At 51.4% G+C, this 27,964-nt stretch overlaps 10 protein-coding genes across 10 annotated transcripts; 5 read left to right on the forward strand and 5 right to left on the reverse strand.

Annotated features, from left to right (window-relative positions):
• The first annotated feature begins 901 nt into the window (after positions 1-901).
• P152DRAFT_432677 (uncharacterized protein) lies at positions 902-2,599 on the forward strand. Its single transcript, XM_033677446.1, has 3 exons — positions 902-1,682; positions 1,772-2,002; positions 2,064-2,599. Exons 1-3 carry the CDS (start codon positions 1,050-1,052, stop codon positions 2,415-2,417), a joined length of 1,218 nt encoding a protein of 405 aa, XP_033536209.1. The 5' UTR covers positions 902-1,049; the 3' UTR covers positions 2,418-2,599.
• Positions 2,600-3,029: 430 nt separating this feature from the next.
• P152DRAFT_279732 (uncharacterized protein) lies at positions 3,030-4,976 on the reverse strand. The gene is made up of 3 exons (XM_033674909.1): positions 4,559-4,976; positions 4,220-4,506; positions 3,030-4,164 (listed from the first exon to the last, which is right to left on the reverse strand). Exons 1-3 carry the CDS (start codon positions 4,841-4,843, stop codon positions 3,195-3,197), a joined length of 1,542 nt encoding a protein of 513 aa, XP_033536210.1. The 5' UTR covers positions 4,844-4,976; the 3' UTR covers positions 3,030-3,194.
• P152DRAFT_279711 (uncharacterized protein) lies at positions 4,663-5,761 on the forward strand. Its single transcript, XM_033674908.1, has one exon. The coding sequence runs from the start codon at positions 5,111-5,113 to the stop codon at positions 5,663-5,665; it is 555 nt and encodes a 184-aa protein (XP_033536211.1). The 5' UTR covers positions 4,663-5,110; the 3' UTR covers positions 5,666-5,761.
• A 613-nt stretch (positions 5,762-6,374) lies between these two features.
• P152DRAFT_279818 (fad NAD binding oxidoreductase) lies at positions 6,375-8,201 on the forward strand. The gene has a single exon (XM_033674910.1). It carries the CDS (start codon positions 6,575-6,577, stop codon positions 7,796-7,798), a length of 1,224 nt encoding a protein of 407 aa, XP_033536212.1. The 5' UTR covers positions 6,375-6,574; the 3' UTR covers positions 7,799-8,201.
• Positions 7,976-13,138, reverse strand: P152DRAFT_456851 (uncharacterized protein). Its single transcript, XM_033679100.1, has 7 exons — positions 12,783-13,138; positions 12,578-12,723; positions 12,390-12,516; positions 12,131-12,316; positions 9,148-12,080; positions 8,260-8,937; positions 7,976-8,199 (listed from the first exon to the last, which is right to left on the reverse strand). The coding sequence occupies exons 1-7, from the start codon at positions 12,808-12,810 to the stop codon at positions 8,164-8,166; spliced, it is 4,134 nt and encodes a 1,377-aa protein (XP_033536213.1). The 5' UTR covers positions 12,811-13,138; the 3' UTR covers positions 7,976-8,163.
• A 238-nt stretch (positions 13,139-13,376) lies between these two features.
• On the reverse strand, positions 13,377-14,392 carry P152DRAFT_456852 (uncharacterized protein). Its single transcript, XM_033679101.1, has one exon. The coding sequence runs from the start codon at positions 14,044-14,046 to the stop codon at positions 13,576-13,578; it is 471 nt and encodes a 156-aa protein (XP_033536214.1). The 5' UTR covers positions 14,047-14,392; the 3' UTR covers positions 13,377-13,575.
• A 1,131-nt stretch (positions 14,393-15,523) lies between these two features.
• P152DRAFT_432694 (WD40 repeat-like protein) lies at positions 15,524-17,413 on the reverse strand. The gene is made up of 4 exons (XM_033677447.1): positions 17,097-17,413; positions 16,880-17,045; positions 16,091-16,822; positions 15,524-16,027 (listed from the first exon to the last, which is right to left on the reverse strand). The coding sequence occupies exons 1-4, from the start codon at positions 17,141-17,143 to the stop codon at positions 15,788-15,790; spliced, it is 1,185 nt and encodes a 394-aa protein (XP_033536215.1). The 5' UTR covers positions 17,144-17,413; the 3' UTR covers positions 15,524-15,787.
• A 157-nt stretch (positions 17,414-17,570) lies between these two features.
• Positions 17,571-19,054, reverse strand: P152DRAFT_279835 (uncharacterized protein). Its single transcript, XM_033674911.1, has one exon. The coding sequence runs from the start codon at positions 18,992-18,994 to the stop codon at positions 17,672-17,674; it is 1,323 nt and encodes a 440-aa protein (XP_033536216.1). The 5' UTR covers positions 18,995-19,054; the 3' UTR covers positions 17,571-17,671.
• A 2,508-nt stretch (positions 19,055-21,562) lies between these two features.
• On the forward strand, positions 21,563-23,237 carry P152DRAFT_432696 (uncharacterized protein). Its single transcript, XM_033677448.1, has 3 exons — positions 21,563-22,287; positions 22,342-22,576; positions 22,633-23,237. Exons 1-3 carry the CDS (start codon positions 21,860-21,862, stop codon positions 22,861-22,863), a joined length of 894 nt encoding a protein of 297 aa, XP_033536217.1. The 5' UTR covers positions 21,563-21,859; the 3' UTR covers positions 22,864-23,237.
• A 185-nt stretch (positions 23,238-23,422) lies between these two features.
• Positions 23,423-27,917, forward strand: P152DRAFT_456856 (uncharacterized protein). The gene is made up of 11 exons (XM_033679102.1): positions 23,423-23,842; positions 23,897-23,926; positions 23,978-24,050; positions 24,099-24,170; positions 24,229-24,950; positions 25,001-25,769; positions 25,817-26,073; positions 26,121-26,334; positions 26,380-26,609; positions 26,676-27,226; positions 27,307-27,917. The coding sequence occupies exons 1-11, from the start codon at positions 23,777-23,779 to the stop codon at positions 27,542-27,544; spliced, it is 3,222 nt and encodes a 1,073-aa protein (XP_033536218.1). The 5' UTR covers positions 23,423-23,776; the 3' UTR covers positions 27,545-27,917.
• The last annotated feature ends 47 nt before the right edge of the window (positions 27,918-27,964 follow it).

Genomic DNA, 27,964 nt, shown 5'->3' on the forward strand with positions numbered 1-27,964 from the left:
GGGCTGAAGTATGTGTGAAGAACCCCAGTTGAGATGTATGCCGTTACCTTGTTGTTTCTGTGATCTAGAACTGCACAAATAAGTTTATGGCTTGAGTCCTTCTCCTGATTTGTGAGGCTTCAGGTGGAGGTTAAGTGCTGCATGAGATGCAGTGGTGCTGAAACCTAAGTGCCAATACTGAGAACGCCATTACATTGGCTCAATACAGCTTCAAGAGCTCAAGGGCCACGCCATGTAGCAGCACAGAAGGGGTATATGCTCGAGCGAGAGGCTGAGAACAATGGTACTATACTCTACTGAAAGTCGTAGGAGGCGAGCCTATCCAGGTTGTCTGCCAGGTTCAGAAGGGTATGGAGTTAACTGCGCCGTAATTACCGCCATTGGATATATCATGTGCCCCCGAGACCGACTTGTCTGAAGCCCGAAGGACAGGCTGTAATGGTGAAAGCTATCGGTGAGGGCTAGGAGCTGAACATATAGGCGACACTGCATATAGCTGCCTTGCATGCATGTGTGATATCTTATGTGATGTTTAAAGCCACTGGATCGCGAGCCAATGATACTCTCGTGGTCGGTCGCGCTGAAATGCTCCCTCATGACATGAGCACAGAAGTATCCCTTCAGGTTCTAGACCTCTAGGGACAAGATGAAGATTGTTCGGCTGATCAGCTGTCAGGATCCTGGAGTCGAGACGAGGATCTGGCGATTTGTTGTCAAGACAAGGGGATGTTGGAATGCCTTGAGGAACGAAGTGACTCGAGGTTTAGTTTATTTTAATTATTATTAACTACAGCAAACGTCCATAATCAAAAGGCACGTGATACGGTAACCAGCCTGTTATCCGTGGCCCTTGGACCCACACGGAATAATTGTATGTAGCCTAGCATCGTACAGTTTAACACACCAGCACCATAATCTAGCCTATTGTGGCATTTTAAATACAATCTCTATCATAGTCACATTGCGTCAATAGCATCTTCTACCCTCTACCCTCTACCACCTTTGGAGGATATTTATTCACAGCTTCAGACGCAACGCATCTGCCGGTTATGGCAGCACCTCGCCTGATCTTTCTATATCCTGCCTTTTTCCGGTCAGCTTCTGCACCTGCCGAGCAGAGGTTAGTCCAACCATGCCTGCGACCGAAGACCCAACGTCGGGCACCATCACCCAGATCATTTCGAACTTCGGCTCGGTGCTGTGACGAAGGTCTCCGCCAAAAACGATACGGCAGCGCGAACGAACCGATACCTCCTCAGCTGGAGGCGCCCGATGATGCAACGAAATCGCAAACTTCTGGCGGAGCGGCCGCGTCCGAGACACAAGCACCGGATGAACATTCCCCAGAGCAAGGAAATAGCAAAGATGGGCAAAATCCTCCGAGCTCAGATGCGCAGAAACCACCACCGGTAGCTCATCACGCCCTCGAGACCGTTCTACATCTAGCATCACCAGCATCAGAGAAGACGAAAAGCGAGAATGAGGAAGCCGGAAAGCCCCCGCACATGCGTACCCCACCATATGTGCATCACTTCGATACATGGACATTGGTGCGGGATCTGGAGACGGGAGGGTTCTCTCAGGATCAATCTGTCACCATGATGAAAGCTGTCAGACGGCTCCTTACAAACAACATGGACCTTGCACACAAAGGCCTGGTCAGCAAGAGCAACGTGGAAAATGTACGTGCGATCCGAGATTCATCTACAGTACCCACTCAGAAGCGAGCGCAGCATTCAGCGATCACAACTAACCGCTGATGTCGATATAGGAGACCTACTTATTCCGCGCGGCTTGCTCGGAATTACGGACCGAGATCCAGAACAATCGAAAGACATCTGTTGAGCAGATGCGCAGCGAACGTAATCAATTACAGCACGAAGTTGATATCATAAATCAGCGGATGTCACAGGAACTCCTTTCGCTTAAGGAAGATCTAAAGGGGATGTTTGACGACCGGAAGATGAACGTACGATCTGAGCAGCGCGAAATGGAATCCAAGGTAGGCTTTATTCTGCATCCATTGGTCATATTTGTGCCGTTGTACTAACTCCCGATGATAGATTCAAGAGCTTAACTACAAAATCACTGTCGCTCTCAACTCAGACGCTCGCACCCAAGTTGAAGGACTCCGATGGGTCTTAACTAGACGTGCGGCAACCGCCTTAGGACTCTGCGCCTTGATGGTATTGATCACGCTCCGATACTACAGCTATATGACGCACACGCAAGAAGCTGAGAGAAAAAAGATGGCCGAGTCGATAGCGGGCGATAAGAGAGGGTTTGGAGGTGGATCGAATGGACCGAATGGAAATATATCCGGGTCTGGGATCCCGGAGAGCAGCGATTTAGCGGTCCGGAGTTCTAGCGGTCAAGCTGCGGAAGGTTTGCTGGTTAGCGAGGGAAGTTTGGGTTAATGAATGCGGTGTCGACCAGCTGTTGGACGCGGGCAGCGATTTGGTCACATACGACGGGAGTGATCCATTAGCACTATAGAATTAGAATCCGAAGATACCCAGAATCTGGTCAATCGTGCACATAGAATTGGTTAACCTCATGCATAAGGTATGATCTATAGCGGCACTAGGCAAAACGAAACAGTTATTGGTTATTCATTCAATAATTAGTTAGTAGGACTTGTGTACACGGTCGCATCAATTCCGATGCGCCCCTTGGGATATCCCCCCTCCAAAGCCAAACCACATCATTTCCCTTCATTAAATGGCGGCACTCATGGGTCGCGGGTAGGATACTCCATGAAATCCGTGGTCGCCTCACTTTCCATTGCTCGCAACTGGAGAACCCTTGAATGGGGGCGTGGATTCGGAGCAAACTTGAGCTGCAGCGGCTGCAATGCTGAATCATGTTTGCTTCAATATGAGCCTATTCTCGCCTCGTAAAATCGATACCTACCACGACGTTCGGCGAATGGACTTCTCCTCTAAGCCGAGAAATGCGTCCATCAGGTTTCAGACGTGACCTAGCAGACTCGACCTGACATGCGAAATACTACTCCCGGTGATCCAGAAAACCAGATTGGTTCTGTCCCCGCGGACCAACACGTTTAGATGCCTTCGGTGTCGTCCCAAGAAGGTAGAGTATCCGAGTAGATCTCAAATTCGATGTAAGATCTATGCGCATCGACACTTCGCCTCCCTCTTGCTTCATCACATAGAAAGGCAATCGAGCCACATTCATGCACCTGGCGCTCGACTTGAAGCATCCTTCTCGCCAGTGTGAGGTTCAGTGCGAACATCCCAAGATTGGGAAACCGAGATAACGTTCGGATTCGGCGTTCGGTCTGCTGCGGTCGATGAAGCTCCAGCAGAATGTGATTGTTCGGGAGGGGGACCACCAGCCAGAAAACCATCAGTTCGCTCGCTGTCCATATCGGGAATGGCCTGTCCCACTTGTTGTTGGATGCCTCGTTCTTTCCCGCGTGTGGATGGGTCCGCCGAGGAAGCTCCAGCAGAACGTTGTTGTCCGGTAGGGGGACTGTAAGCCGTAACACTATCCGTTCGCAGGCTATCCGTGTCGGGGATGACCTGCCCCACTCGTTGTTCAATGTCTCGTTCTTGCCCGCGTCTGGATGGATCCGTCGCCCAAGCGTATGCAAACGCACTACCACCAGGCCCTCCGCGATCGCCCAGGTGACGAGCGGTGGCTGGATTAGCCTCGGTCGAACTCTTCTCTTTGCCTGATTCAATCGAATCCAGCGCTTGATTCCACTGATCTTGCAGGTTCTGCGCGTGCTCCGTCCCGATAGGCTCCACCCCTATAGGCTCCGTGTCGGTCATCGTCCCTGTCCCCGTAGCTCGAGTGCGATGGTCCACTGAGCTCAATGAATAGGTGTTTATCCGTGCCATCTTAAATGCCCGGAGGCGGTCCAAAGCAGTCTTGAAGTCGTCCAAAATTACCGTATCCGTAAGACACTTGAACACAAAGGCGAGTTTCCAAAACGGATTGATGCCAACGGGAAGAATGGACTGGAACGCTTGGGTAACGGAACAGATGTCGATGATGATGAAGATGATGGAGAGAAACATTGCCCCAAGCATGACGCCAAATCGAGGAGATATTCGGATAACTTCCCAAATACTCAAGTCGTATCGTACTTTAATATTGTATATCAGCGCTACCGTTGTGAAGATCCACCATGGGTCCCTATTCCACCATGTCAACCAGTTTTCGTATATAGATTTGATATAGAATCACTTACCGACACAAGGCTTCCCATGGCCTTGTTCTCAGGAACAGATCATTGATGCCATGGAAAAAGGCAAAGTTCGCATAAATTTCGACAACCCAGTACGGCTGGGCCGCGATGACGGTGCCGATGAATAGCCAGCTTGCCCATTTTTTTAGAAAAGGTTTGATCTTGATCCAGGCAATAACATTGTGGATCGACCAGGAGATATTGAGTGGAACGGCGCTGCCAGACAACCACCAGCCGTAGATGGGTTGATCAAAAAAGATCCAGAAACCGTGCCAGATACCAAGAACTAACTGCGCAACGGGTTAGAGGACGTTTGATATTAGGATAAATCATGGCACTAACCTCTAGCAGGATGAGTTTGTGTAGAAGAACCCCTTTCCGCATGTTTGCTATGGTAATACATATCATGACGATCAAGGATCCAACCATATATCCTTGAGCCCAGCCTTCCAAGACCAATCCATGAGGGTCAGTAGGCTTTTGGGCTCCGGAATTAATACCCTCTTCTCGGCGAACGAACGCCATAGTATCTGGGAGAAACATTGCGATCGACGTTACAGCATTCAAAAGCACCCAGGAGAGTAGAAGGCGTGTGAGAAACTTCGCGAGAGGAGGTTGGCTCCTCATGCAACTTAAGTAACAAGGCAGCTTCAATAGGTCAAAGAGGTTGCTTGTTCGGGCCTAAAACGAACAGCCAGAGCAAAGGTCACCATATTGAATGGGTTCGAAACTCAAAGGGCGCAAAATAAGCGAAGGCATCTCACGATGAAGGAAACTCGCGGGCATATGTATGATTTCAGTCGATGGCCGGGGAGGATTGTACCCAGTAGTAATTCATGCCGGCAGGTATAAAGTACCGTAGTGCACGATGGGAACCAGGATGGGGCGAAATAGATGGTAGTTATTAATTATGAGGTTGTCCGCCCTAAAGCAAGACGGGGAGAGCGATATGGCGGTGGCGTGCCGGAACCCCCAGAGTCAGACGACAGTCGAAAAGACCTGCGGTTGGTGACTGGGTGTGCTCCAGACCTCCAAGTCCCCGCAATTTCCTTACTTCATGGGATCAACGGTGCTGGCCTGCTCGGTCGGATACAATTGCTGGATGCAGAGGTCTACGCCATCCGGGTCGCACCGAAAATGCACGAATCCACGCGCGATGTCGCGACCCCCAAGCATGCAATAGGTAACGGAATGGCCAGGCTGTACTCGAAGGGTCCAGGGAGTAAGCAGCAAGCCGGGGTATCGGAAAGACAGCGGGATACTGTCATACAGGACATGGACGTAGTGACTACGAGTCCCTGGAGCCTTTCAGTGGTCATGAGAAGGACCAGCAAGAATTACCGACTGATTAATGCAAACAAATCAAGCCGCAGTATCAATGGTCAGGAATGCAGAATGGCGCTTGGGAGGGCGCGAGGAATGAACCAATCGACGGGATCCCTTGCGTAGCTAATTACCATCGAGTTTCTCTGTCGCCCAGATGGATCGGTTGACGACGGACAGAGGCGAATAAAGGATATCTTTTGATGAAGCTCGTTTTTTCATTGGGGATCCGGGGATCTGCTTTAAAATTTTGAGGGAGCTTCGTGATCCCGAATCCCCCAAATCCCCAATCCTTTCAAAAGTCCGCTCGCTTGCTACCTTATTGTTGTGACGAGAGTAGCCCTGTTTTCCCGAGTTGCAGTCGCGCAAACAAGGACAAAGAACTGAAAGAAGGGAGATTGGATCGAGTCTTGGTTACGCAAAGCATCGCAGCGCCCCTTCGTCGGAAACTTTCCACTGGTACAAGCAACGATGTTACGTTGATGCGCATCATGATTGATGGACGGGGCAGTCGTAGGATGAAGCTTGAGAGATGAGATAGGTGCGGTACATGATACCATCTTATATCAGCTGCAGAAATATGAGCAGCCGTTGATCGATGCAAGATGGCGATGGGAGATTGGAGAGACGTCATCACCCATCAGGTCGCCGTGGGCGGCACTTTCCCCGATCGGATCAGAGTGATACAGCTGCAATTACTGTGGCTTAGTCATTAAATGGATCTTCTGCCTGGCTGCCTGAGTGCCTGAGCAGAGTGCCATTATAGCGTAGACTGCAACGGTGACCGCATCAGGATGTGTACATCAAGTTAGTCCAGAGTCCAGAGTCCAGAAGTCAAGATGTATGCTGTGCCATATCAAAGCGTCGTGATACACGTTTCCCCATTAACATTGTGCCACAGTAATCCCAACCTCTCAGCGTCCAGCTTCTTATCCTTCCTACCCGGATTCTCCAATCTTTGTACTCCCGTAACCTGTTCGCTTAACCTCCCGTATTCGCTGTGTCGTGGCATCAGCTCCGTTGCCGCCCCGAGCCATGACCGCCCCCGAACCGCAGCACATCGTGATCATAGGCGGTGGCATCATCGGGTGCTGCACCGCGTATTTTCTTTCCCGTCACCCCCTGTACCATCCATCCACCCACTCCATCACCCTCATCGAAGCCACCACGATTGCAGGAGGCGCCTCCGGCAAAGCAGGGGGACTCCTGGCGAAGTGGGCATACCCGTCGTGTCTTGTGCCCCTGAGTTTCCGGCTGCATGCGCGGTTAGCGGAGGAGCACGCTGGCGCGCAACGATGGGGTTACCGCCTCGTCGAGTGCGGTCAGCTAGGCGCGACAGCGCGCACGCTTGCGACATCAAGACCGTCGAGTACTGCATCGGGTCAGGGCCCTGCGGAATCATTGGGGAAGCGCTTGGGCCTGGATAAAACGCTCAAGGCAGCAGGCCTCCCGGAGGGGTTGCAATGGGTTGCTCCTGATGCGGTGACTTCGTATGAGGAGATGAGCAAGACTGGTGACACGGCGCAGGTGCATCCGGAACTGTTCACGAGAAGCATGGCCGTCCTGGCCAAAGAACGGGGGGTAAACATTGTTTATGGACAGGCTAAGTCGGTCGGCAAGACTGATGGGCGTGTCCAAAGTGTCACTTATACAGATAAGGAGACAAAAGAAGAGAAGATAGTATCGGCGGACACAGTCGTTCTCACGGCCGGTCCATGGACACAGAACCTGTATTCCGCCGCGCCGATTGTTGGCTTGCGAGCTCATTCGGTGGTCGTCCGACCGTCCAAACCCCTCTCCTCCCACGCTCTATTTACACAGATTCACCTACCAGCGGGCTTTTCCCGGTTGAAACGCGCACAGCTCGTCACTCCTGAGATTTATTGCCGGCCGGATAACACCGCGTACGCGTGCGGCCCGGGAGATCAACTCGTGCCACTGCCCTCGACATCGGACGACGTCCAGATCGACCAGTCGCGGTGTCAGGATGTCATTGATCAGATCGGCGCCATTAGCGACGAGCTAAGAGATGGGGAGGTGCTGGTGAGGCAGGCGTGTTATCTACCTGTCTCCGAAGCTGGAGGGGGTCCGTTTATTGGCGAAACCAGTGTCAAGGGGCTGATCATCGCCGCCGGACATACGTGCTGGGGGATTCAGAATGCCCCTGGCACCGGTTTGTGTGTCAGTGAACTGGTGTTGGATGGTAAGGTCAAGAGCGCGAATATTCAGAGCTTGGATCCGACCAAGGCGGGCATGTAAAGCATGAGACACGTGTACCAATATCAAAGGAGCGCAGTGGATCCTTGCATCTTCAAAGGTGATACGCTTCGAGAAATCCATTCTTCGGTATGCCGTGATTAAACAGAAAGGGAGTAACGACGAGCCGGGCAAGGAAGTAAGCCACGCATGAACTTTGGTTCCAGCGCTAATTCCCCACCAAATGATCTGGACTTGGGCCTCGGATTCGCTACAGACGCTCAATCAACTTTGTGCTCATTAGGAAGGGTATGGTTCGTGAAAACTAGACACAGCGAAATGAACGGCCATCGTACTTTGGCTGAAAAAAAACCGCAACATGATTACTACCACCGAGCACATCCACCATCCGCCAAACTCGACGCCTCTCATTTTGCTGCAGAAGTTGCCAATTCTTGAGCGGCCTAAAAACAAGTCAGAGAGAATGAACTGCGTTAAGAATTCCGTCCTAGGTCCGAACCCACCTTCTCCAAGTCATAATCATACTTCTCCAAAGTGGCCAATGCCTCGTGCCTCGGGAACCCCATGCTCGTCAACCGTTTCAGGATCGGATCATCGTGCTCGCTGCCCGCACTCAGAGCCCGTGCGAGCTTGGGAGGTTGCGAGTCCTTCTCCTGCTCGATGGAGATGAACCCCACCTTTGCGTTTTCAACGGCAGGGTTGGACGGCTTGTCGACTATGCTGTTACTCGAGTCGAGACCGGAGAAGATAGCGTCCCAGTCATGCGAGCTGGATGTCATGGGAATGGCGGGACTGCTGACTTTCGAAGCCGATGGCCCGCCGCTGCCGGACGTCGCGAAGCTTTGGGACATATGTTCGAAGTCGCTCGTGGTCGCGGTGCTGGCGCCCGCACCGTGTGCAGTTCCGGTCGGCGTGGCTTGATGGGATGTGATGGTGTTCGTCTTGGAAGCCGTCGGGGAGTCAAAGGTCGGGTTGAAGTCGCCAAAGGCATCCGCGTCGCGAGATGCCGAGATGAAGTCGACGTCATCGTCGAGCTTGTCGTCGGTACCCTCCTTGGCATCGGTCAAGTCATCGAATCCGGAGTCGAAATCATCGCCGAAGCTCGGTTGCGATCGGTGCTGACTGATGGGTTGTGGCTGCAAAGTCGCGGCGGACGGGGCCTGTGTCGGACCGGAGGACGCCTGTGGGGTTGTGTTAGTGCCGTCTTCCTCTTTAAGGGAGCTCTCGCTGAGTTGCTCTGAAAGGGCGGAGTGGAACGTATCCGATTGCCCTGAATCGGCCGACTGAACGGCCAACGAGGGTGTATCGCCATCATCAGGGCTGTGCTCTTGAGAAGCTCCCCTTGCCGAATCACCATATTGAGACAACTCTGGAGGGGGTGTCGTGCTTACCCCGGATGCTGTTGCAAATAGATTCTGTCCCGCCGTCTTCTCAGATGTGCTCGTGGCAGGGCTGGCAAATGTTTTCTCGGGTGACGTGGCCTGCGAGCCCGGTTCTGAGGTCGGATCTTGTCGCGAGGGCAACAGCCCGCCAAATTCAGGTGGAAACTGGTTGGATCCGGTCCGCGCTGGCACAGACTGCTCATAGCTTGGCGGGCCTTTCTGGGCATTTGGAGTTGGAAGATCCGTCGATGCGCTCGATGGAATCTGGCTAACGGGCGGGCGTTGGGAGGATACTTTGAAGAAATCATCGCCGGTATCCGTAGCGCTCGTTCCCGGCCTCGACTGAGACTTTCCCGTCCCTGCACCGGACAGGCCACTTCCCTTCCGCTGGTGCTGAGAGCTAGCTGGCGTGAAGCTATCTTCAAAACCTTGCGCTGGCTCACTATTGCTATCACTATCGTCGTCCTGTCCTACGTCTTCGATAGGAGGAAACTCCTCCTTGAATTTCTTGGAAGCATCCCCTCCGGAAGAGGAAGCGCCATTGACACTTGTACCTGTAGGAGCCTTGCCAGAGCCAGTTCCAAAAGACGCAAAGGCGGCGTCAAAGTCAACCTTGCCGCCTCGGGTGGCCGATGAGAATGGGTCAGATCGGTCGGTTTGCCGAGCACTGCTTCTGCTCTTGTCGCTGAACGCACCGGCACTACCACCGGTGATATCAGCTTGCAAGGGGCTGGATGTGGACGGGAATCCCCCAGGAAGAGGGAACCCAGAGTGCTCTGGCTTGCTTGCTTCACCGCGGGACCCTTCTTGACCCTGCACATTAGAGGAGCTAGACGCATTTTTCGGGGTGTCAGCGCCTCCGATTCGACTCGCTGGAGTTGCGACTCTCACTGAGGAGCTGAAAGAGTCTGTGCGAGGGATGCTGCTCGGTAGGGGGAGCTCGCTGGATGTGATTTGCCTGGACTGGGGAGGCGGCGGAGGTTCATTCGTCTCTTGATAAGACGATAGGGGCGGGCTGGTCGAAGGTGTTGGGGCATCTGCTTCGGACGAAACCACAGATCCGCCAGCTTGATGAGAGGTGGCCGCAGCTGCAAAGTTCGGGGCATTCGAGCGTGGGAAAGAGTCGGTTCTGGATGCAAATGACGTCTGTGGAGGTTGACTGGTCGACGGCCCCGTGGGTGCGAAGGCAGTGTTGAAGAAGTTATCGAACCTGTCGTGAGCAGTGCCGCCAGGGCTTGTCGGTGTGAAGGTAGACGGGCTTGTAGTTTTGTCGAAGCTCTGTTGGGGCGATTTCCTGAAGAATGGATTCATGCTCTGATTACTCGCCGCACTGGGAGCAGGACTCGTCACGGGAGACCCGGTCTGATCGGCTGCTGCGCTTCTGGACGCTTGCTTTGCTTGGTTCAGTTCGTTCATTTCCGACTTGAGCTTCTCACGCTCGCCCTCATTTGTTGCAAGTTGCTTCTTGTTGATAGAGACCATCCCTTTCTGGTGGCGGGCTTCGTTACGGAGCTTTTCAATCAGCGGCTTTAGTTGGGCCACTTCGTTGTTCGTTTGGCCGATACGCTCTCGAAGAGAGGTATTCTCTCGTTGCGCTGATTGGAGCTGTTCTGCGGATTGGCGGTGTTGCACCTGCAAATCTTGATACGTGCCTTCAAGCATGGCGAACTCCTTCTGCAACTTTTGAGCATCATTGCGACTAGAAGCCAGGCGGTCTTCCAAATCTTTAACCACTTTGACTTCCTGCTCATACTGAGAGCGGAACTGTGACAGCCGAAGCTGGAGATCACGCTTCTGCGTGTTCGTGCTGCTTAGATCACTTTCCGTTGCCGATTTCTTCGATTGCACCTCCTTCGTCTTGTTTGCAAGCTGGCGCAGCTCATTCGACATATTCGCAAGCTCCGAAGTATCGGGCGTCAACTTCTTGCTAACTTCGGGGTCATTGTCCCCTAGGAGATCATCCATTACGGCCTGTGGGCTCTTCGCTTGGGGTCTCTCCGCTCCAGAGCCGCCGGTGGAGTGGGAGGTCAAAGTTTGACCAAACGAGGACGTGGGCATGAACGGTTTGAACTGGGTTTGGCTCCGGGCAGCTGAAGGGAACGTCTGTGAAGCCGACGGGGAGCTAGGCTTGCTGCCGAATGGGTCAGAGTCGAATGTTTTCGATTGGGTTCCAGATTCTCCAGTTGTCTGCTGAGTCTGAGCGGGAGCAGAGCCGGAAAACGCATCCAGCCCAAACAAGTCCTCAGATGCAAGCTTCGGAGCAGATGATGCGGGCTGAAAGCCATCGAAAGGGGTCGCAGATGATGGTTGGGGCGGCGGCGGGATCTGTGCTTGATTTCGCATGCTGGGAGGAACCAGATTCGGCGGCAACGCTGCCGGAAGTGGTGGGGGAGATCGTTGATTTTGCGTCCGAATAAGATATAACGCCACGGCGAATTCATCCCGGTTCAACCGACCGTCGTGGTCGATGTCGGAAAGATCCCAGATCTGCGCCAATATCTCGTCTGCAAGTTTGGAATCTTTGAAATAGACGGCCGCGACATCACCACCCAGAAATCCAGACCGGCCCGGGTCCATAGTGTTGAACAACTCGTCAGCCCTCTGCTTCATATGTGGATCGATGAGCCATTCTCCCGGCGCCGCTGTTGGAGGAGCAAACGGTGGGTACTTCGTAAGCGGGCTACTCGTCCTCTGAGCGTTTTGGCCGCTAAATTGTCGAGGAACGGGTGTCCGGCGTGAGGCAGCTTCATAAAGGCCAGGAGGGAGTTTCACAGGCAATGCTGGCATGGCGCGGGACTTGAGGGATGAGACGAGATGCATAGAAATCACAAAGTCAGTCTCATCCAGAGCTCCTCTTTCATGGGTGTCGGCCAAAGTCCAGATTCGACTCAAGACATCGTTCGGTAATCGGGCTTTCTCGAAGATATTCCTGGCTTCGGTTCCTAGGATTGCAAGTCAACATTTGTGGGCACTATAGAATCGAATAACAGACCTCCGAGTAGCCCGTTGACCTGGTCGGTGGTTTGAAACAATGCCCTATAATCCATCGCTTTCTCTGAAGTTAGGGGTGGTACGCGAATCGGACCGCCGCTCGATTGTGCTTGAATGGGAGCAGCCGGAGGCGGCGGGGTCGGTGCCGCTGGCATGTTGAGTCCTTCGAATTTCGCAAGTGGGCCAGCTAGAGAAATAGTTAGTTCATCAATACCTCGTCGCTAGGATCAACGGTTCCAGGGGAATATCGTGGTACTCACGTCTTCGAGCGAGCTCTGTTGTTGGTTCCAGTTGACCTTCTTGGTAGTGCGCGATCAATCTGAGTGATTGACAAAAACCCGAAAAGTCTAAGAAACCTCGGTTTTCTTGGTCGGCTACCTGCCATATCTGCCATTGGAGACGCGGTCAGTCATATTTCGCATCCGAACGTGGTCTACGATGTGCATACCCGTCCGAGGACGTCTGACGCGAGCTTGGTCCTCTGAAAGAACTTCACGGCAACATCTCCGGTGACGATCCCAAGAGTATCCGGGTCTGCCTGGTTGAACAGCTGGGCAAAAAAGCGCTTCTCTTCCGCAGTGAGCCGCAAATGAGCTAGGGAGGGGGGCAGTTAGTAAATATAGGTATCAGTAGATATGGGATGAACCGCGTACCAAGCTCCGGACTATTGGGGTCAGCCATAATAAAGAGCTGGTGCTATGCTCAACCTGTGCTTGTTTTTGTATGAATGCGACGGATGAGTCGATATCGCGGGACCAGAAGTGTTGGAGCGAGTTGCAAGGCGGTGTGGTGCGGAAACAGATGAGGTTGAACGGAGCAAGCGGGTAAGGATGGCGCAAGCCTCCGACCGCTAATAGCAAGAGAGACAACCGAGAAATGCAAAACTAAGGCTTCGCCTTGTTTTCCAATGCGGAGAAGAACAGGCAATCAGCAGCACAGTGCAAAGAGAATAAGAGATGGGTGGATGGTCGCGGCGTTGATCTGGAGAGATGGAGGTGTCAGATGCTGCGGTAGGGGAGAAGTGAAGCTGGAGAGTAGGTTGCACTTGCCCAGTTGTCCCCCATACCCTGGTCGCTCTTTCCAACCACACTACCACAGACAACGCGGGTGCACGGGACTTCCCTGCCATCGACACATCATCAGTAACGAATCACGACTTCACCAACGAAGGCTGCCAATGACATGAGCAACGAAGAAATGCACCACCGCCTCGTTTGAAGGGCTGTCTGCTTTCTCCGCATTATTGCGTGGGGTTTATGCTATTATTGTATCCAATCACCCAGTTATGTTAATTCCTTTGCGGAAGGAGTCTCTGGTGCTATGCATTGATGAAGTACGGAGCGAAGAGGTCTTTCTACCATAACCTTAACGTTAAATCCCGTTGCAAGGACACAACCCGATGCCGATGCGTGAGGTGAGTACTGGTACAGCTAATCATACATAACATTACATGCTCAAGGAGCTAATTCGCCGTGCTTGCCAATTCCTGTCGTTAACCCCCTCATTTGCTCTCATTTGCTCTTGCCTGTCCGATCCACCATCGTCCGATGAGCTTCTGCAGCATCCGAAAGCCAGGCCAGGCATCGCCTCCTCCTTTTTCCCCCACGCTCTCCCGAGAAGCCAGTCCGTAACGCTGATGACGCGTGCCGTCTTATCGTAGTTCTCCCCTTCATCTGCCTGCTCGATGATGTGCTTAACGATTCGGCCTTCCTCGTCGAATTCGAATATGAACAGTCCCGTAAACCCTTCCTGGTCGCCCTTTGCACCGGTTGAAGCAATTCCGCCAGGCTGTCTGACCGCACCAGATACGAAGGCTCCATTGCCGTTTTTGCTCGACTTGCCACACGTCCTCCATTTCACGACCAGCTTCTCGTGTCGGACATCCTGAGAAACCGAACGGCCGCCAATCTTCACCATCCGTTCGGATAAGATGTCCAATCTCACGTTTCCAACCACAGGGATCCTACCCCAGGCGACAGGTGCAGTCCATAGTGCCGCTCGGTATGGGATCTTTCCAGTAACGGTCGGTAGGTGAGGGTGGGTCGACGGGAAGAGGACGAGTGTGATTTGGGGGGAGAGGATATCCGGAGGAAGGGGAGATTGGAGAAGTGTTGGTAGTCGCTCGTGGAGGATACGAATGGCTATAGAGTAACAATGTTAGCTGATATATTGCGCAACGCTGGGGAAAACTTTACGCACTCCTTCCTAGCTTGAGTGTTCGCTCATCCGGGGTTTCATGGTCACTACCGGGCCTTGGAGAGCCGGAAGTCGTGGTCAATCGCGGCGCGCCGCTTCTAAAATGATCGCGATATATCAACCGGTCCGTCTCATGGACCGATGCTAAGCCACGGCTAGCTTGCTTTCGAGGAGGAATTGTTTTCTGGGATACATAGCGCAAGCCCTTGAGGCCGCCATATCTGCGGAATGGTCTTTGCAACAGCAGATGCCGCATGGGATTGCCCGGTCATAAGCCTGACGCTCTCATGACCGGGAGGGATTCGAAATTCGATGCAAGAAACAAAGACGGAAATTCAGCCAGGAAGTGGCTTTGTAGTAGTACCACGACTGGACTGGTGTGGCGTGATGAACGATTAAGCTGAAGTGATCAAGAGTGGATGCTCATGGACGCCGTTATATATAGAGTCCGGATTAAGGTATTATTGTGAGAAATCGGGAATCCAAAGATTCATATTGTTTCTTATAGTACCGTTGTTACAAGTTTTAGCAAATGGACACTTCCAACGATCAAACATGTGCTTGGATTGATTACGTCGGTCCAATCGTGTTCCATGGATTTTGAGAAATGTTAAGTGAATTGATGCTTCGCGGTCACGTGCGTTCGACCTCTGAGATAATCGAGCTGTTTAACTCGATCCTATCATATCATGCACACATCTAGATTTATTCCATAATTCGATTGGTCTTACGAAAACAGCAACCTGTGTTGCATCTACAACCCAATCTATCGCCCTATCTGTCATAATTATTCGGCGGAAACGAAATGCTCGAGACATAGATCCAGCGGCTAGCAGATCTCGTCTCGTCGGCCTTCCTACCCGGCGTTATTACACCAATCCTAACCTGCCCTCCCACAGAGCTTCGAATTCGACAGATATATATACCTTAAGATGCAGGATTGAGGAATCTGTCCTGTCGTTCTGTCGAGCACAATCCAATCTCCGCTCAGCATGCTTAATGAGTGATGTCTACGAAGTACGCCCCTTGCCATTCCAGTAGCTTTGCGGAATACTTTTTTCCCCTTTCTCTAAGTCCTTGTGAAAAACATTGCGATCCATCGGAACGGCACAGTTCTTGTCACCAGTGTGTACTTCCCCCGTGTCTAGAAAGGCCTAGAGTTAGAGGACAGGGTCGTTACGTCCATCTCCTAATTTTGCCCCCGAATCCCTAGTCACAGTCACTGTGCTTGTCCCTCGATACTTACTGCTAAGTTTCGCTACCGTTTTAGTACTACATCCCGCTCCCTGAGGTCAGCTAAATAGGAGTCAGATAATGTATTCGGGAAACATGAGACAGAAAGGCGAAGGTCAGGTCAGGGGGTAGCCAGGAGGACAGCCAAGAGGACAGCCAGGAGGACAGCCAGAAGGCCGATGTTAATATTATAAAATTAACGATCGACATCGCACCCGTAGCACACCCTTCAGTCATCACCCATCAATTCAGCCAGTTCCGCATCTTCTTCAGCTGTGAGCACGTCCAACTTAGGAGCCACTGTCTCGTCTTCCGGCGGCGGCGCCGATAGCTTCTCCAGCTCCTTTGGGTTGAGGTTCCATTGACGAATAGTCGCATCAATAGAAATGCTCACAAGAATGGTACCTTGAAGCAACAGGCCAGTAACCTCTTCAAAATGTCCGTCCAGAACATATAGCAATTTCGCATTCTGACATAGAAGGCCACGTTAGTCGTCATATGGTTTCAAGCGGCATCCAGTGTTGTGACTTACGCTTTTGTCCCATATCCTAACATTCTCATCACGGCAAGCCGTTATCACCCAACCAGCGTCATCGTGGATACATAAGTCTCGAACAAAGTCGGGATGTTCGAGAGTGGTATCGGCTCTCCATCCTCGCTCCCGGCTCAGACACTTCACTGACTTGTCGGCAGAAGCAGTCCACAAATCGCCATCAGAGTCGAAACTTATGGCATATACGCTCGTTTCATGTGGTACGAGTGGCTGGATGTTTCCCTCGATGCCCGGCTTCGATATCGACGTTGAGCTCGAGTCAACCTCAAAGCCCTCTTCGGCACTGATACGCCACTTTCGCAGCTCTCTCGTGCTATCAGCACTCCATACCACTGCCGTGGTGGCAGAGGAAGATATGGGATCCAACGCCAGCGCCTGGATAGCTCGTGCATGTCCTTTGAGGGTGTATAACTGTTTACCAGATATAACATCGTGCACATGGATGAGGGAATCAGCGCCGCTGCTAACTAGTAAATTCCTGCTCCCGACAGTGGTCACTAGAAGGGCCTTCACAAAATCAGAGTGACCCGTAAGCACTGATTGTGACGGTAGGGCTGCCTGAGAAGCAGAACTCGCAGTATCGGAATCCCACTTGTATATCTTTTTGTCCCAACAACCTGCCAGAACCGTTGCTTTGCCGTTCATTACGGACACGGTTACTGAAGTAAGCGGAGCAATAGGTCCTGAGAAGGTGCTGATAATTTGGCCATCCTATAATACGTGCTTAGCTTATTTTCTTAGCATTCTACACCTCCAAAAGGTTCGAACCTTGATGCTCACGAGCCGGACGCTACCAGCGGCTTCGGCAACATAGACATTTCCATTGTTGCTCGGATCAGGAGTCACGGCAAGCAGCTTTGAGCGGCATTGAATCGGGTTCCCGTTGACATTCTTCGACTTCGCCTTTTTGCGAGCATATTCTGCCTCTGATGAGCTGATATCGTCAGCATACCGAATAAAGTCATTGGGGGAAAGGCACACGAACTTGGTTTGGAAATAGTATCCAGGATCAGAGCCTATGGCCGGTGCCATTTCCGTTTATACTGGTACAAGGATACCGGTAGGTAATACCAGATGTTAACGCAAATAAACGGAGCGAGTTTCCGCTGCCGGTTGTATTTTCCACAGCGCCCGGTGGAAAGGTATGATGTAATTTCCGTATTCTCCCTCATCCATTCCTAGTCACAGCTGAGGTACGTTTTGAGAACAGTAATATCTCGCAGGCATCAGATCCCTTCCCACTTGAATTTTGACTTGTTGCAGAGCTTTAAATAGCTTGGCGTGTGCCTCCAGACCTGGAATATCGCACAAAAAAGTCGTGCTGTTGAATTGGATGTCAAGCTCTGTGAGCATCCTTGCAATGGAACTGAGATCTTAACGATAATCACATTCATCTGCGGGTACGTATTACAGAGCTCATCCCTACCTTTTTCTATACATGCACCTCAGCAACAGGAATATTACCAGAATAGAAATATTATATTAGGTATTGAATGGTAGCTGATAGGCACATTGCTAATTGAACAAAGAAAGACGAACTCCATATTCCATTCTCCTAATTTACTGCCCTGATCCGCACTGTTGCTGCCACCCGTGGTGGTGCAACCGGGCAATACTCCGGTCAATCAAATGACACCTCGTATCAATCCGGATGATTGAAACGCGCCCTTTCACAACAAAATCAATAGGATGGGCGGGTCCATCGAAAGACCACTCTCCAGCCACTGCATCCTGCCTGATGCCTGGAATAAGCATGGGGAGATTCGCGGGCCAGGGAACGTTTCTGAACAGATACCTCCCATCCCATGGCCCAGCTGGCTCAAGACGCATGAAGCCGCTGAACTCATGTGAATGCGATGAGACCTGATGGGCCAGAAGGTTACCCAGCGAATGATAGGATCGTAGCGATCCAATACATCCAGGGCATCGAAGAAGCAAACTCTTGTCCCCCCCTCCCATTTCCGAGCATGCTCTCAACAGCTCCCGGTATGCCACAATAGCATCTTCAAGCGTTAGATCTCCTACGTCGTCCGACCAAAACACTTCTGAGTCCGGGAACAACGAAGGGGACCACATGGCCATGTTCCTCACTTCCTGAAGACCTTGCCACACCAGTCGAAGGCCAACCAAGACGAACGCTTCGGGAGACTGGATCAACTCCAGGTTCCCTTTCATGTACATCTCCACTTTCCTCAAGCGTGAAATGAGGCCTTTCTTCGCCCGGAATTCCTGGAGATAACTGAAACGATGGAGGAATTCTTTTTCGTCTTCCTGAGAGACGTAGAGCGGAGAGCTGAATGTGTATTCCAGCGTCGGACTGGGAGGCGGTGAATTCCATCCGTCTAAACTCAGCTGCTGCGCTTCCAGTTTCTGCGTCTCTTGATGTTGAATCGACCTCGCCTTCTCCAACCGGCCCTTCAATGCCTTCCAAGCTGGTTCTGTCGGTGGGGTTCCGAGGGTGATAGCTCTGTTGAAGGCTGGAATCAAACGAAGCTCGTCAGCGCTGAGCGGTTCCTCCATGTGAGCGGCCTGTTGCACGAAGTACTCCAACCTGTTTCTCCGATTTTTCTCCAGCTCGTGGTATCGTTTGTGTTGAATGGAAGCTTGCCATTCATGAGCCTCAGCCGAGAATTTGCGTTCAGCTTCAATGATCCGCACTTTCTCGGTGAACCAAGGTGGTCTATCGGCTCCCGGCTCGTCCTTCAAGGACTGGGAATTCCTGTTATACCAATCTCTGATTTGCACAACGTCCTCTCGCAGAAAAACAGCATCAGAGAGATGCGGGAGCGTCTCGATCTGGCCCCGAGACGACAGAGATTTGATTCGAACTACGGGTGATAGATGTCCGCGACGTCTAGAGACATGTTTGCCTCTCTCAGCCATCAAGACGCACTGAAACAGCTCGCTGTTCTCGAGAACCTGTTCCGCCTCATCGGCCTATATATTTTATTAGTCCATGTAGTTCGTCGTTGCAGTTCTTTGCTTACATTGATCGTCTCCTTAGAAATGCACTTTTGGCACCAACGTTTTAAGAAGGCGAAGGCTATTCGGTGGACAGGCGAAGCGCTGCACCTCTCGCAGGCGTTACCCGAAAGAAGTGCGATATATCTTCGTTCAGATATGCTTGGTGGAGGGTCGGGAGATTCGGGCCACGTTCCAATTCTGCGCTGCCTCCATATCGAAGAATACGACAATGCTGTTCGGGTGGCTCGACTAACGCACCAACCGGCAAGCAGAGCTCTAACATCACAAAACTCGAAAATGTTGGCCCATATATCAGGAGGCAGCAGCCCGGTCGAACGTTCGATCTTCCCGATGTCTCGCTTGTCGGTCTCGGGTGCGTCGTCTCGATCAACAGAGACGGCGTCATCCTCTGCGGATTCGAAATAATCGACTATCTCAACATTAGGATCTCCTCTTAGTTGGGAATGAGAGCCTCAGCTTACCCCAGTGAGCTGCTTCCGAAATCTCGCTATCTTCGCGAAATGTGGGGATTCCTACGTGGGGAGCCTTGGGTCGTCGATGAGATGGAGACGATTGCCTTGCTTTCTTGTACGGTGAGGTCTTTTTCGAAGCTGTAGCAGCTCTTTTCTGGCCCCTCTCGATTTCTGATGGCGTATTGGGTCGCGCGACCTCCGTCGCGCGACAGTAAATCTCAAAGGCAGCGAGCTGATCGAACCATTGACCAGTATTCGACAGGGGCAGAACACTCTGCGGTGACCACACAGCAGAGTCCGTGATGATGTCAAACATCGTGGAAAGGAAAATATTCGAAGTGTTTAGTCATCGGTGAAGTCAACCTCATAAAGCACTCGACTGTCTCAATAGAAGAAAAACGATCAACGAGTAGGTGAAACAATTTCTGCGCACATCGTGACTCTTTAATACCTGTTCATTTCATCGGGTTGGAAAGGGCTCCAGAAAGCACCCAGAGTTGAGGATGAATCATGTCCGGAAATACATGGTTGACAAGGAACCCCGCCTATGGCTAAGGTATCCTATGAAAGCTTACCGCAATTTCCAAACATTTGACTTGGTCAATGGATAATCTGTGGGTGGTTTCCAACCGGCGATTGCTCGACGCTGGAGTTCAACCATGGTGCTCGTAGCCTCCAAAAAAGGGTCCAGGGACGGGTTATTTAAAGTTGTTGTTGTCCCCAGGGGGGCCAGGCCCCATCATAGCGGTAGGAATTCAAGTCGAACTTTGTACATCCGTGGGGGTGGGACGCGATTCGGTATTGGATCGTTACCAATCTGAGCCGAAGACGGCGATGGCGCGCTGCTAAACCGTCACGCGTTCGTGGGAACCATGGTTTGGGTTCGACCACGGCACGTTTCGAATATCCGAGCCTCAACGCCGTCAACTACGGTACCAAAATGAATACGGTCAAATGTAAGGACCAAGCGCTAAGTTCACGGGATCCAGAACCATCATACATGAGGATCGGGGTCGCCGAAAGTGGTACTGAACCGATTGTTGCGGAGGTCGGATCTGACGTTGGTCATGCTGCCTTTTATATTCATCGGTAAGGGTGAATCTCTTTCGTTGATTCTCAGATACACTGGGTTGTTTCACCGTATCCCATGCGGAGGCTTAAAATTTGTTAAGAATCGCCCGTTATTTCGGGCCGTGTTTCCTTCAACTCCGGGACCAGACCTGCAAGCGATCCGGTGGAAATAAATTTGGTGCGAGGCGGGATGTACTCGAAGAGTCATGTTAATCGCAACCAAACAGTTCGGCAGTTTGCGGCATGACTCGGTACTCGGTAGATACGGCCCTATCTCTCGGATGTCAACAAAGATCTTGCAGCATGATATCAGAATCCGGTGCTGGCCGAGAGGTGTAATCTGTGGTAGGGACTCCGTATTAGCCCGAACATGTTTGAGTGAAACTGGATATCGCAATGCAACAATTCAAGCTTAGATCTTTCTCTAGTTGGCTTGAAAGGTGACGGCAGCTTTGAGCGCCAACCTCCACACGAACCGAGACATTGTAGTATCGAGATTGGCGAGTAGGCGATGGAATTTAGCAGAGACATGAGCCATTCCGTTGACACTTGGCAGGTGTCAGTCCCGAAGGCACAGGAATAGGTAAGGCACACCATGAGATTCGGCCCACGAGTTCAGGACATCACCACATGGCTCCCACGTGGTTCTGTTCGTGTTGTTTGGTTCTGAGTTGCGAGGTTCGTGAGGAGCTGGTGATATCGGTACGGGATACCGTAAAGGCGGATACACGTGATCGCTCGAGTTAGCCGTCAGGTACCGCCACAGAACGATTTCAGGAACTGGAACTCAATCAAAACTTTTTTCTGAGCCGGTATTGGCTCTCGACTTTTGGCCTTTGTAGATACCTTATCATCAAGTCATGTATTTCTAGGCACAGAGGCTGTGTTCTGACGAATATCAACTTTTGTTGCTGCTTTTCAGGTTCTGGCCCTTAAGTGGAGACGCGTCCTCGTCCACTCATCCCTGCCCGCACGCGTCTCCAGGAACACGATAATTGCGCGTCACCAAGATTCCCGCATATGGTCTATGGGCGAGAGAGTTCTCGCTCATCACAGATACCACTTTTACTCGTCGCCCTTAGTTAATGATAAATTGTGGTAAACTTATGAACAGAGCGTTGCAACTACAACACACCAAGTCAATATAAGGTTCTCCATTCCATAACTTTGGTCTGGATCGTGCTCAGCGCCGGACCATTTGCATCTTGGTACGGAATATCGCGGGTGCGCTGCTTCAGCCATGCCAAAAAGGCCCCGACCGGTGCCAGATCAGGCTCCAGTCCCAAGAAAGAGCCTTCGCATTTCAAGAGCAGTCGGACGCGGTGAGAGCAACTTGGTCGAGGCAACCCCTTTCAGCGGGATTCATTCCGGTGCATCTTCGGTATCTCCGATTCATGTAGCAAAGACAGAACTACATCCCAAAAATGAGGCGACCACCGCTGATACAGCAAGTCTCGAGAGTCAGCAAGGTTTCAAGGCATCGGAGATATTAGCCGGCGGTTTTGACCAGCTTCTCAAAGACTACCCAAACACCGTTCCCAAGGAACTCCGGCCGTTGGATAAACGACGCTTAGAGGAACTCCCTGCTATCTTGAAGAGCCGTGGAGATCAATTCCCGAACCCATACCTCGAAAAAGACGAACTCGTGGAACTAGTCGAGTGGAAATTGTAAGCTCTACTTCCCAATTGCCATTAAACATATGCTGAATATTAGATTTGTAGGAAACATGGAAAATTTCGTCCAACGTTGCTGGCGTTGGTCAAATCAAACGACTCCGAACGAGTGAAGGAGGTGACCTCTGATGCCTTTTCCATTCTTGTTACGAAAAAACGTGGTCCTCAGGAAGTCCGGGAGGCCATGAAACGGCTTTGCGATCTCAAAGGCATTGGGCCAGCCACGGCCTCACTGATGCTTTCTACATTTGATGAAGACAATTTGCCATTCTTCTCTGATGAGGTGAGAGCTTTTCCAGCCAGCGACCGACCTTTTGCTGACTACAACTTGTTCTCCAGCTCTTCCTGTGGTTACATTGGGATGAACCTGTCAACGCAGGCACGGCGCCCAAGGGGAATGGAACGGGATGGAAGCGGAATATTAGGTACACGGCGAAGGAGTATGAGTCCCTCATTGACAAACTTGTGCAAGTAAAGGAACGCCTGAAAACATCCCACAATAGAGATTCAACAGCACTTGAGTGGGAAAAGGTTGCATGGGCACTTGGGAAACAGCAGATGCTTGGCTGAAGTGATAATGCATAATAGGACAAGTCGGTTAGAACAATGTAGGAGACTTATCTTCGCAGGTTTCAAGAGAGGACGCAAAACAAGGCATGATCGACAGATGCATTCATGCAGAAAGGGATTTCAGGATAGTGTGAGATCCAGGTCCACAATGCAAGTAATGAAACAAGATCCTAGATGCTGGTGAAAGAAGAGAGTGGTATAGCCATGCGGGATGATGAGGCATCGGATGATGGCAATGCAAGACTCTAGGAGCAACTGGGACATTCTTGAACAGGTCTCAGATAGCATAAGCCTAGTGTAGCCTGTGTTGACTGAAACACGGAATAAGGAATTGTTTGGAAATATGGATTGCAATAAAGGAATGGCAATGGTTGATGTGGTGTTCTAATTTTACCGTGAGCGGAATGTGATTTAGATGTTTATTGAAGGGAACTCTGGCGGAGCGGACGTTAGGTGGAGCGGGGATATTCCGGGCGGAGGGTGCCAAGCCAATCGGGCAGGTTCCACTCTGCTGTTCCATCATCCAACCCACTGTTGTGCAACGATCACAGATCACCCCTCAGCCACAAGAGCTCATGAATTTGCAGTTTTTGGCTGTCTCTCTACCTTTCCACCTCACATCTCACTATCCTCGTTGACAAAAGACACCAGAAGATTCAATAAGAGTCTATTAGTATTCGGTCTCTCCATCGTCTTGCCTAACCTTGACCTCGTTCTAAAGCTCCACGCTTTTCACCTTCCACACAAAACCCTCAACCCAATACTTCCCCCACGCATTTCACGGTTCGGCATACACGAGCTCTACAACATCTGGAGACTTTGCAAAGTGGAAATAGGGCTTGTACGCCCGTGTCAATAGGAGCTTCGACCTTTGACCAACGTGGAACTGAGGTGCTCATCCCAAATCGTCACTATGTCTATGTCCATTGAAGAGTTGGACTCTACGGTCCGCGCGTTCTACGAGGGACGCGGAGATATTGTAAGTACTATCCTCTGTCTCATAACATGGGGTAGATGCTAATATGTACGGCAGCAAAATAAAGCCCAAGCGACCCTGAATCAGGTACGTTCCCCCAACTCCCTCCGTTTGTGTCGACTCTGACCCTGTCTGTAGTTCAAGGAGAGCCCGGATGCATGGCTTCTGGTGGACAAGATCCTCGAAGATGCGACATATCCGCAGACGAAATGTAAGGACTACTCAAGACGAGGTGGAGGTATCACTGACATCCCGTTAGATTTGGGACTTCAGGTCCTAGACAACGTCATCAATACTCGGTGGAAGGTTCTGCCTCGGGAACAATGTCAAGGTAACGCATCATTTCGGTCCTAGAAACTTACAGGATCAGTTACTAAACTTTTAACCAGGCATCCGCAACTTTGTCGTCAGCTGCATCATCAAGCATTCTTCAACCGAGGATGGCCTCCGGACGAACAAGACTCTCCTCAACAAGCTCAACCTAACCCTTGTTTCGATCCTCAAGCAGGAATGGCCCCATAACTGGCCCGCATTCATCAACGAGATTATCGCCTCGTGCCACTCGAGCATCCCGATCTGCGAAAACAACATGGTCATTCTAAGGCTACTGTCCGAGGAAGTTTTTGACTTCTCCCAAGATAAAATGACCTCCTCGAAAGCGAAAGACATGAAGGCGACGATGTGCGAGGAGTTCACATCAATATACCAGCTTTGTCTAGAGATCTTGCGCACTGCTGGTCAAGCGACCCTAATCCGCGCTACACTGGAGACATTGCTTCGATTCCTCAGTTGGATCCCGCTTGGTTACATTTTCGAGACTCCCGTGTCTGGCATGAGCTTGATTGAGACACTGCAAACCAGGTTCCTGGCTATCCCGGATTTCCGCAACATTACGCTGAAATGCTTGACCGAAATCGCGGGCTTGCACACCGATCCGCAATACAACGAGAAGCTTGTTTCCATGTTCACCGATACGCTGACGGCTGTCTCTACCATCATTCCCCTCTCTCTCGACTTGAAGTCCACCTATTCGAACAGCAATAATCGGGACCAAGAATTTGTTCAGAACCTTGCATTGTTCCTGTGCAACTTCTTCACGATGCACCTTCCAGTGAGTGCAATTGCAATCCTGCGTTAGTATAGAAGCTAACAAGTCATTAGGTCGTCGAGAATCTACCTAACCGCGATTTCTTGACGCACGGTCATTTCTATCTTATCCGAATCAGCCAAATCGATGACCGAGAGATCTTCAAGATTTGTCTAGATTACTGGACCAAGCTGGTGTCAGAGCTATACGAAGAGGTGCAGCAGCTCCCTCTCACCGACCCCAACCCTTTGGTGAGTCTGGGCCTGGCTGGTCTCAATTCCGGTGCGCGGGATCCTGCAATGCTAGAGAACCTTCCTCTGCGCAAGCACAAGTACGCCGAGGTCTTGTCGAACCTGCGAACTGTGATGATTGAGAAGATGGTCCGTCCTGAAGAAGTTCTCATTGTCGAAAACGACGAGGGCGAAATCGTGCGCGAGTTCGTGAAAGAGAGCGATACGATCCAGCTTTACAAGTCCACAAGGGAATGCTTGGTCTATCTTACGCACTTGGATATCGCTGATACCGAAGTAATCATGTCGGAGAAGTTGGCAAGGCAGATGGATGGCTCCGAATGGTCATGGTCGAACTGCAACACTTTGTGTTGGGCCATCGGTTCCATATCCGGCGCCATGAATGAGGAAACTGAGAAGAGATTCTTGGTCACTGTCATCAAGGACCTTTTGGGTCTGACTGAGATGAAACGTGGGAAAGATAACAAAGCCGTGGTTGCCAGCAATATCATGTATATTGTTGGGCAGTACCCGCGGTTCTTGAAGGCTCATTGGAAGTTCTTGAAAACTGTCGTCAACAAGCTTTTCGAGTTCATGCATGAGACCCACGAAGGCAAGCGTTCCGAAAGACCACACTATGCAAAGCTAACATGGTTACAGGTGTACAAGATATGGCTTGCGACACATTTATCAAGATCGCGAACAAATGTCGCAGACATTTCGTGGCAACTCAGCCTGGCGAGACCGAGCCGTTTATTGACGAGATCGTGCGCAACCTGCCGAACATCACAAAAGATCTCTCGCATCAGCAGGTCCACACTTTCTATGAGGCGTGCGGCTTCATGATCAGCGCTCAGGGGCAGAAGTCTGTGCAAGAACGACTCATCCAGGACCTCATGGCCTACCCCAACCAAGCCGTATGTCTTCCAAGTTGCTGGTTCTTGGGCAAGCTAACGGTGCGTAGTGGACCAGCATCATTAAACAAGCGCATGTGAACCCATCCATTCTCGAGGATGCCGACACCATCCGAGTCATTGGCAACATCATGAAGACCAATGTGTCCGCCTGCAGTTCGATTGGAACCTACTTCTACCCTCAAATCGGGAGAATATATCTGGACATGTTGACCATGTATCGAGCAAGCAGTACGCTCATTGACGAGGCTGTACAACGGGATGGTAAGTCCTCTAAGCACTAAAAGAGGTCTTTGCTAACAAACCCAGGTCCGATTGCAACAAAGATGCCTCGAGTTCGTGGACTGCGCACGGTCAAGAAAGAGATCCTCAAATTGATCAACACGTATGTCGAAAAGGCGGACGATCTCGAGATGGTTCACACTAGCCTGGTGCCACAACTGCTGGAAGCGGTGCTCTTAGATTACAAGAAGAACGTTCCAGACGCCCGAGAAGCGGAAGTGCTCAATGTGATGACGACGATCATCAACAAGTTGCATGTACGTTGCGACCCAACCTTTGCAGATCAGACGGACCAAAGATTGACCATTACTGACTATTCCTAGGGCCTGATGGAAGATCAGATCATGAACATCCTCGACTCGGTCTTCGAATGCACGCTGGAGATGATCAACAAGGATTTCTCCGAGTACCCCGAACATCGTGTCGAGTTCTTTAAACTTCTGCGCACGATCAATCTTCGCTGCTTCCCCGCTCTCCTTCGCCTCGATAACCGCCAGTTCAAATTCATCATCGATTCCTGCATGTGGGCGAGCAAGCACGACAACCGTGAAGTCGAGAGCGCCGGTCTCCAGATGTGCAACGAGCTCATCATCAACATGTCCGAAATGGAACCGCAAATCTCCAACCAGTTCTTCCAAACTTACTACACGTCCATCCTGCAAGACGTTCTCTTCGTCCTCACGGACAGCGATCATAAGGCCGGCTTTAAGTCGCAGTCGTTGCTGCTGCAGAAGATGTTCTACCTGATCGATTGCGGGAAAATACAGGGCCCGGTCTATTCGGCCGACATGGCCCCTCAGGGAACGTCGAACAAGGAGTTCCTCAAGAATTTCGCAGGCAACCTACTTGCCAATGCATTCCCGAATCTCACACCGTAAGTCAACATGTATATCCTTATTTATACCGTTGCCCTTCGTCATGCCCGGCTTGGAAGAATTATACTAACTCCTCTAGGTCACAAATCGCGACCTTCCTTGAAAACCTGTTCAACTCTACTACCGACGTGAACCGATTCAAGTTGCTCCTTCGAGACTTCTTGATCTCCCTCAAGGAGTTCGCCGACGACAACGCCGAGCTCTTTGCAGAGGATCGCGAACTCGCCGCTAAGCAGGCCAAGGAGCAAGAAAGGGAGCGCGCGATGAAGGTTGGCGGGTTGCTGAAGCCCAGCGAGATGGACGACGACGAGTTGTGACTGCGGGAAGAGTTGGACGTGACGACCGCTACGAGAACTGGTTGGGATACCCAGGCTGTCGATCAGCCGCCACCGGAAGGATCGAAGGAGAGCGGCGCGTGGGATGGTTTCCACGCCTACGGTTTATGATCGAGGGACAAGGTGAGTGCGCGCGGTGGTCAAGCTGGTGATGCGTTGCAGGAGGGTTGCGGCTCCGCGGCGAGTCCTCGGTGCGACAAACGGCCCGGCTCGGCCTGCGTGGGCAAAAAGTACTAGACAGTGTGCGATAGGAAGGATGTGAGCAATGAGCATATGTTGATTAGCCTGGCGATTCCCTTGCGGCTGTTCCCGTTGGGATCGGTTCATCCGTCGCGATGCTGTAGGTCGGACAATACAAAGATTTTCTTCATTCTGATTCCTAGTGGTTGCCGTGTCGGACGG

The sequence above is a fragment of the Eremomyces bilateralis genome (genome assembly GCF_010015585.1).
Source record: "Eremomyces bilateralis CBS 781.70 unplaced genomic scaffold P152scaffold_5, whole genome shotgun sequence".
Taxonomy (NCBI): Eukaryota; Fungi; Ascomycota; class Dothideomycetes; order Eremomycetales; family Eremomycetaceae; genus Eremomyces; species Eremomyces bilateralis.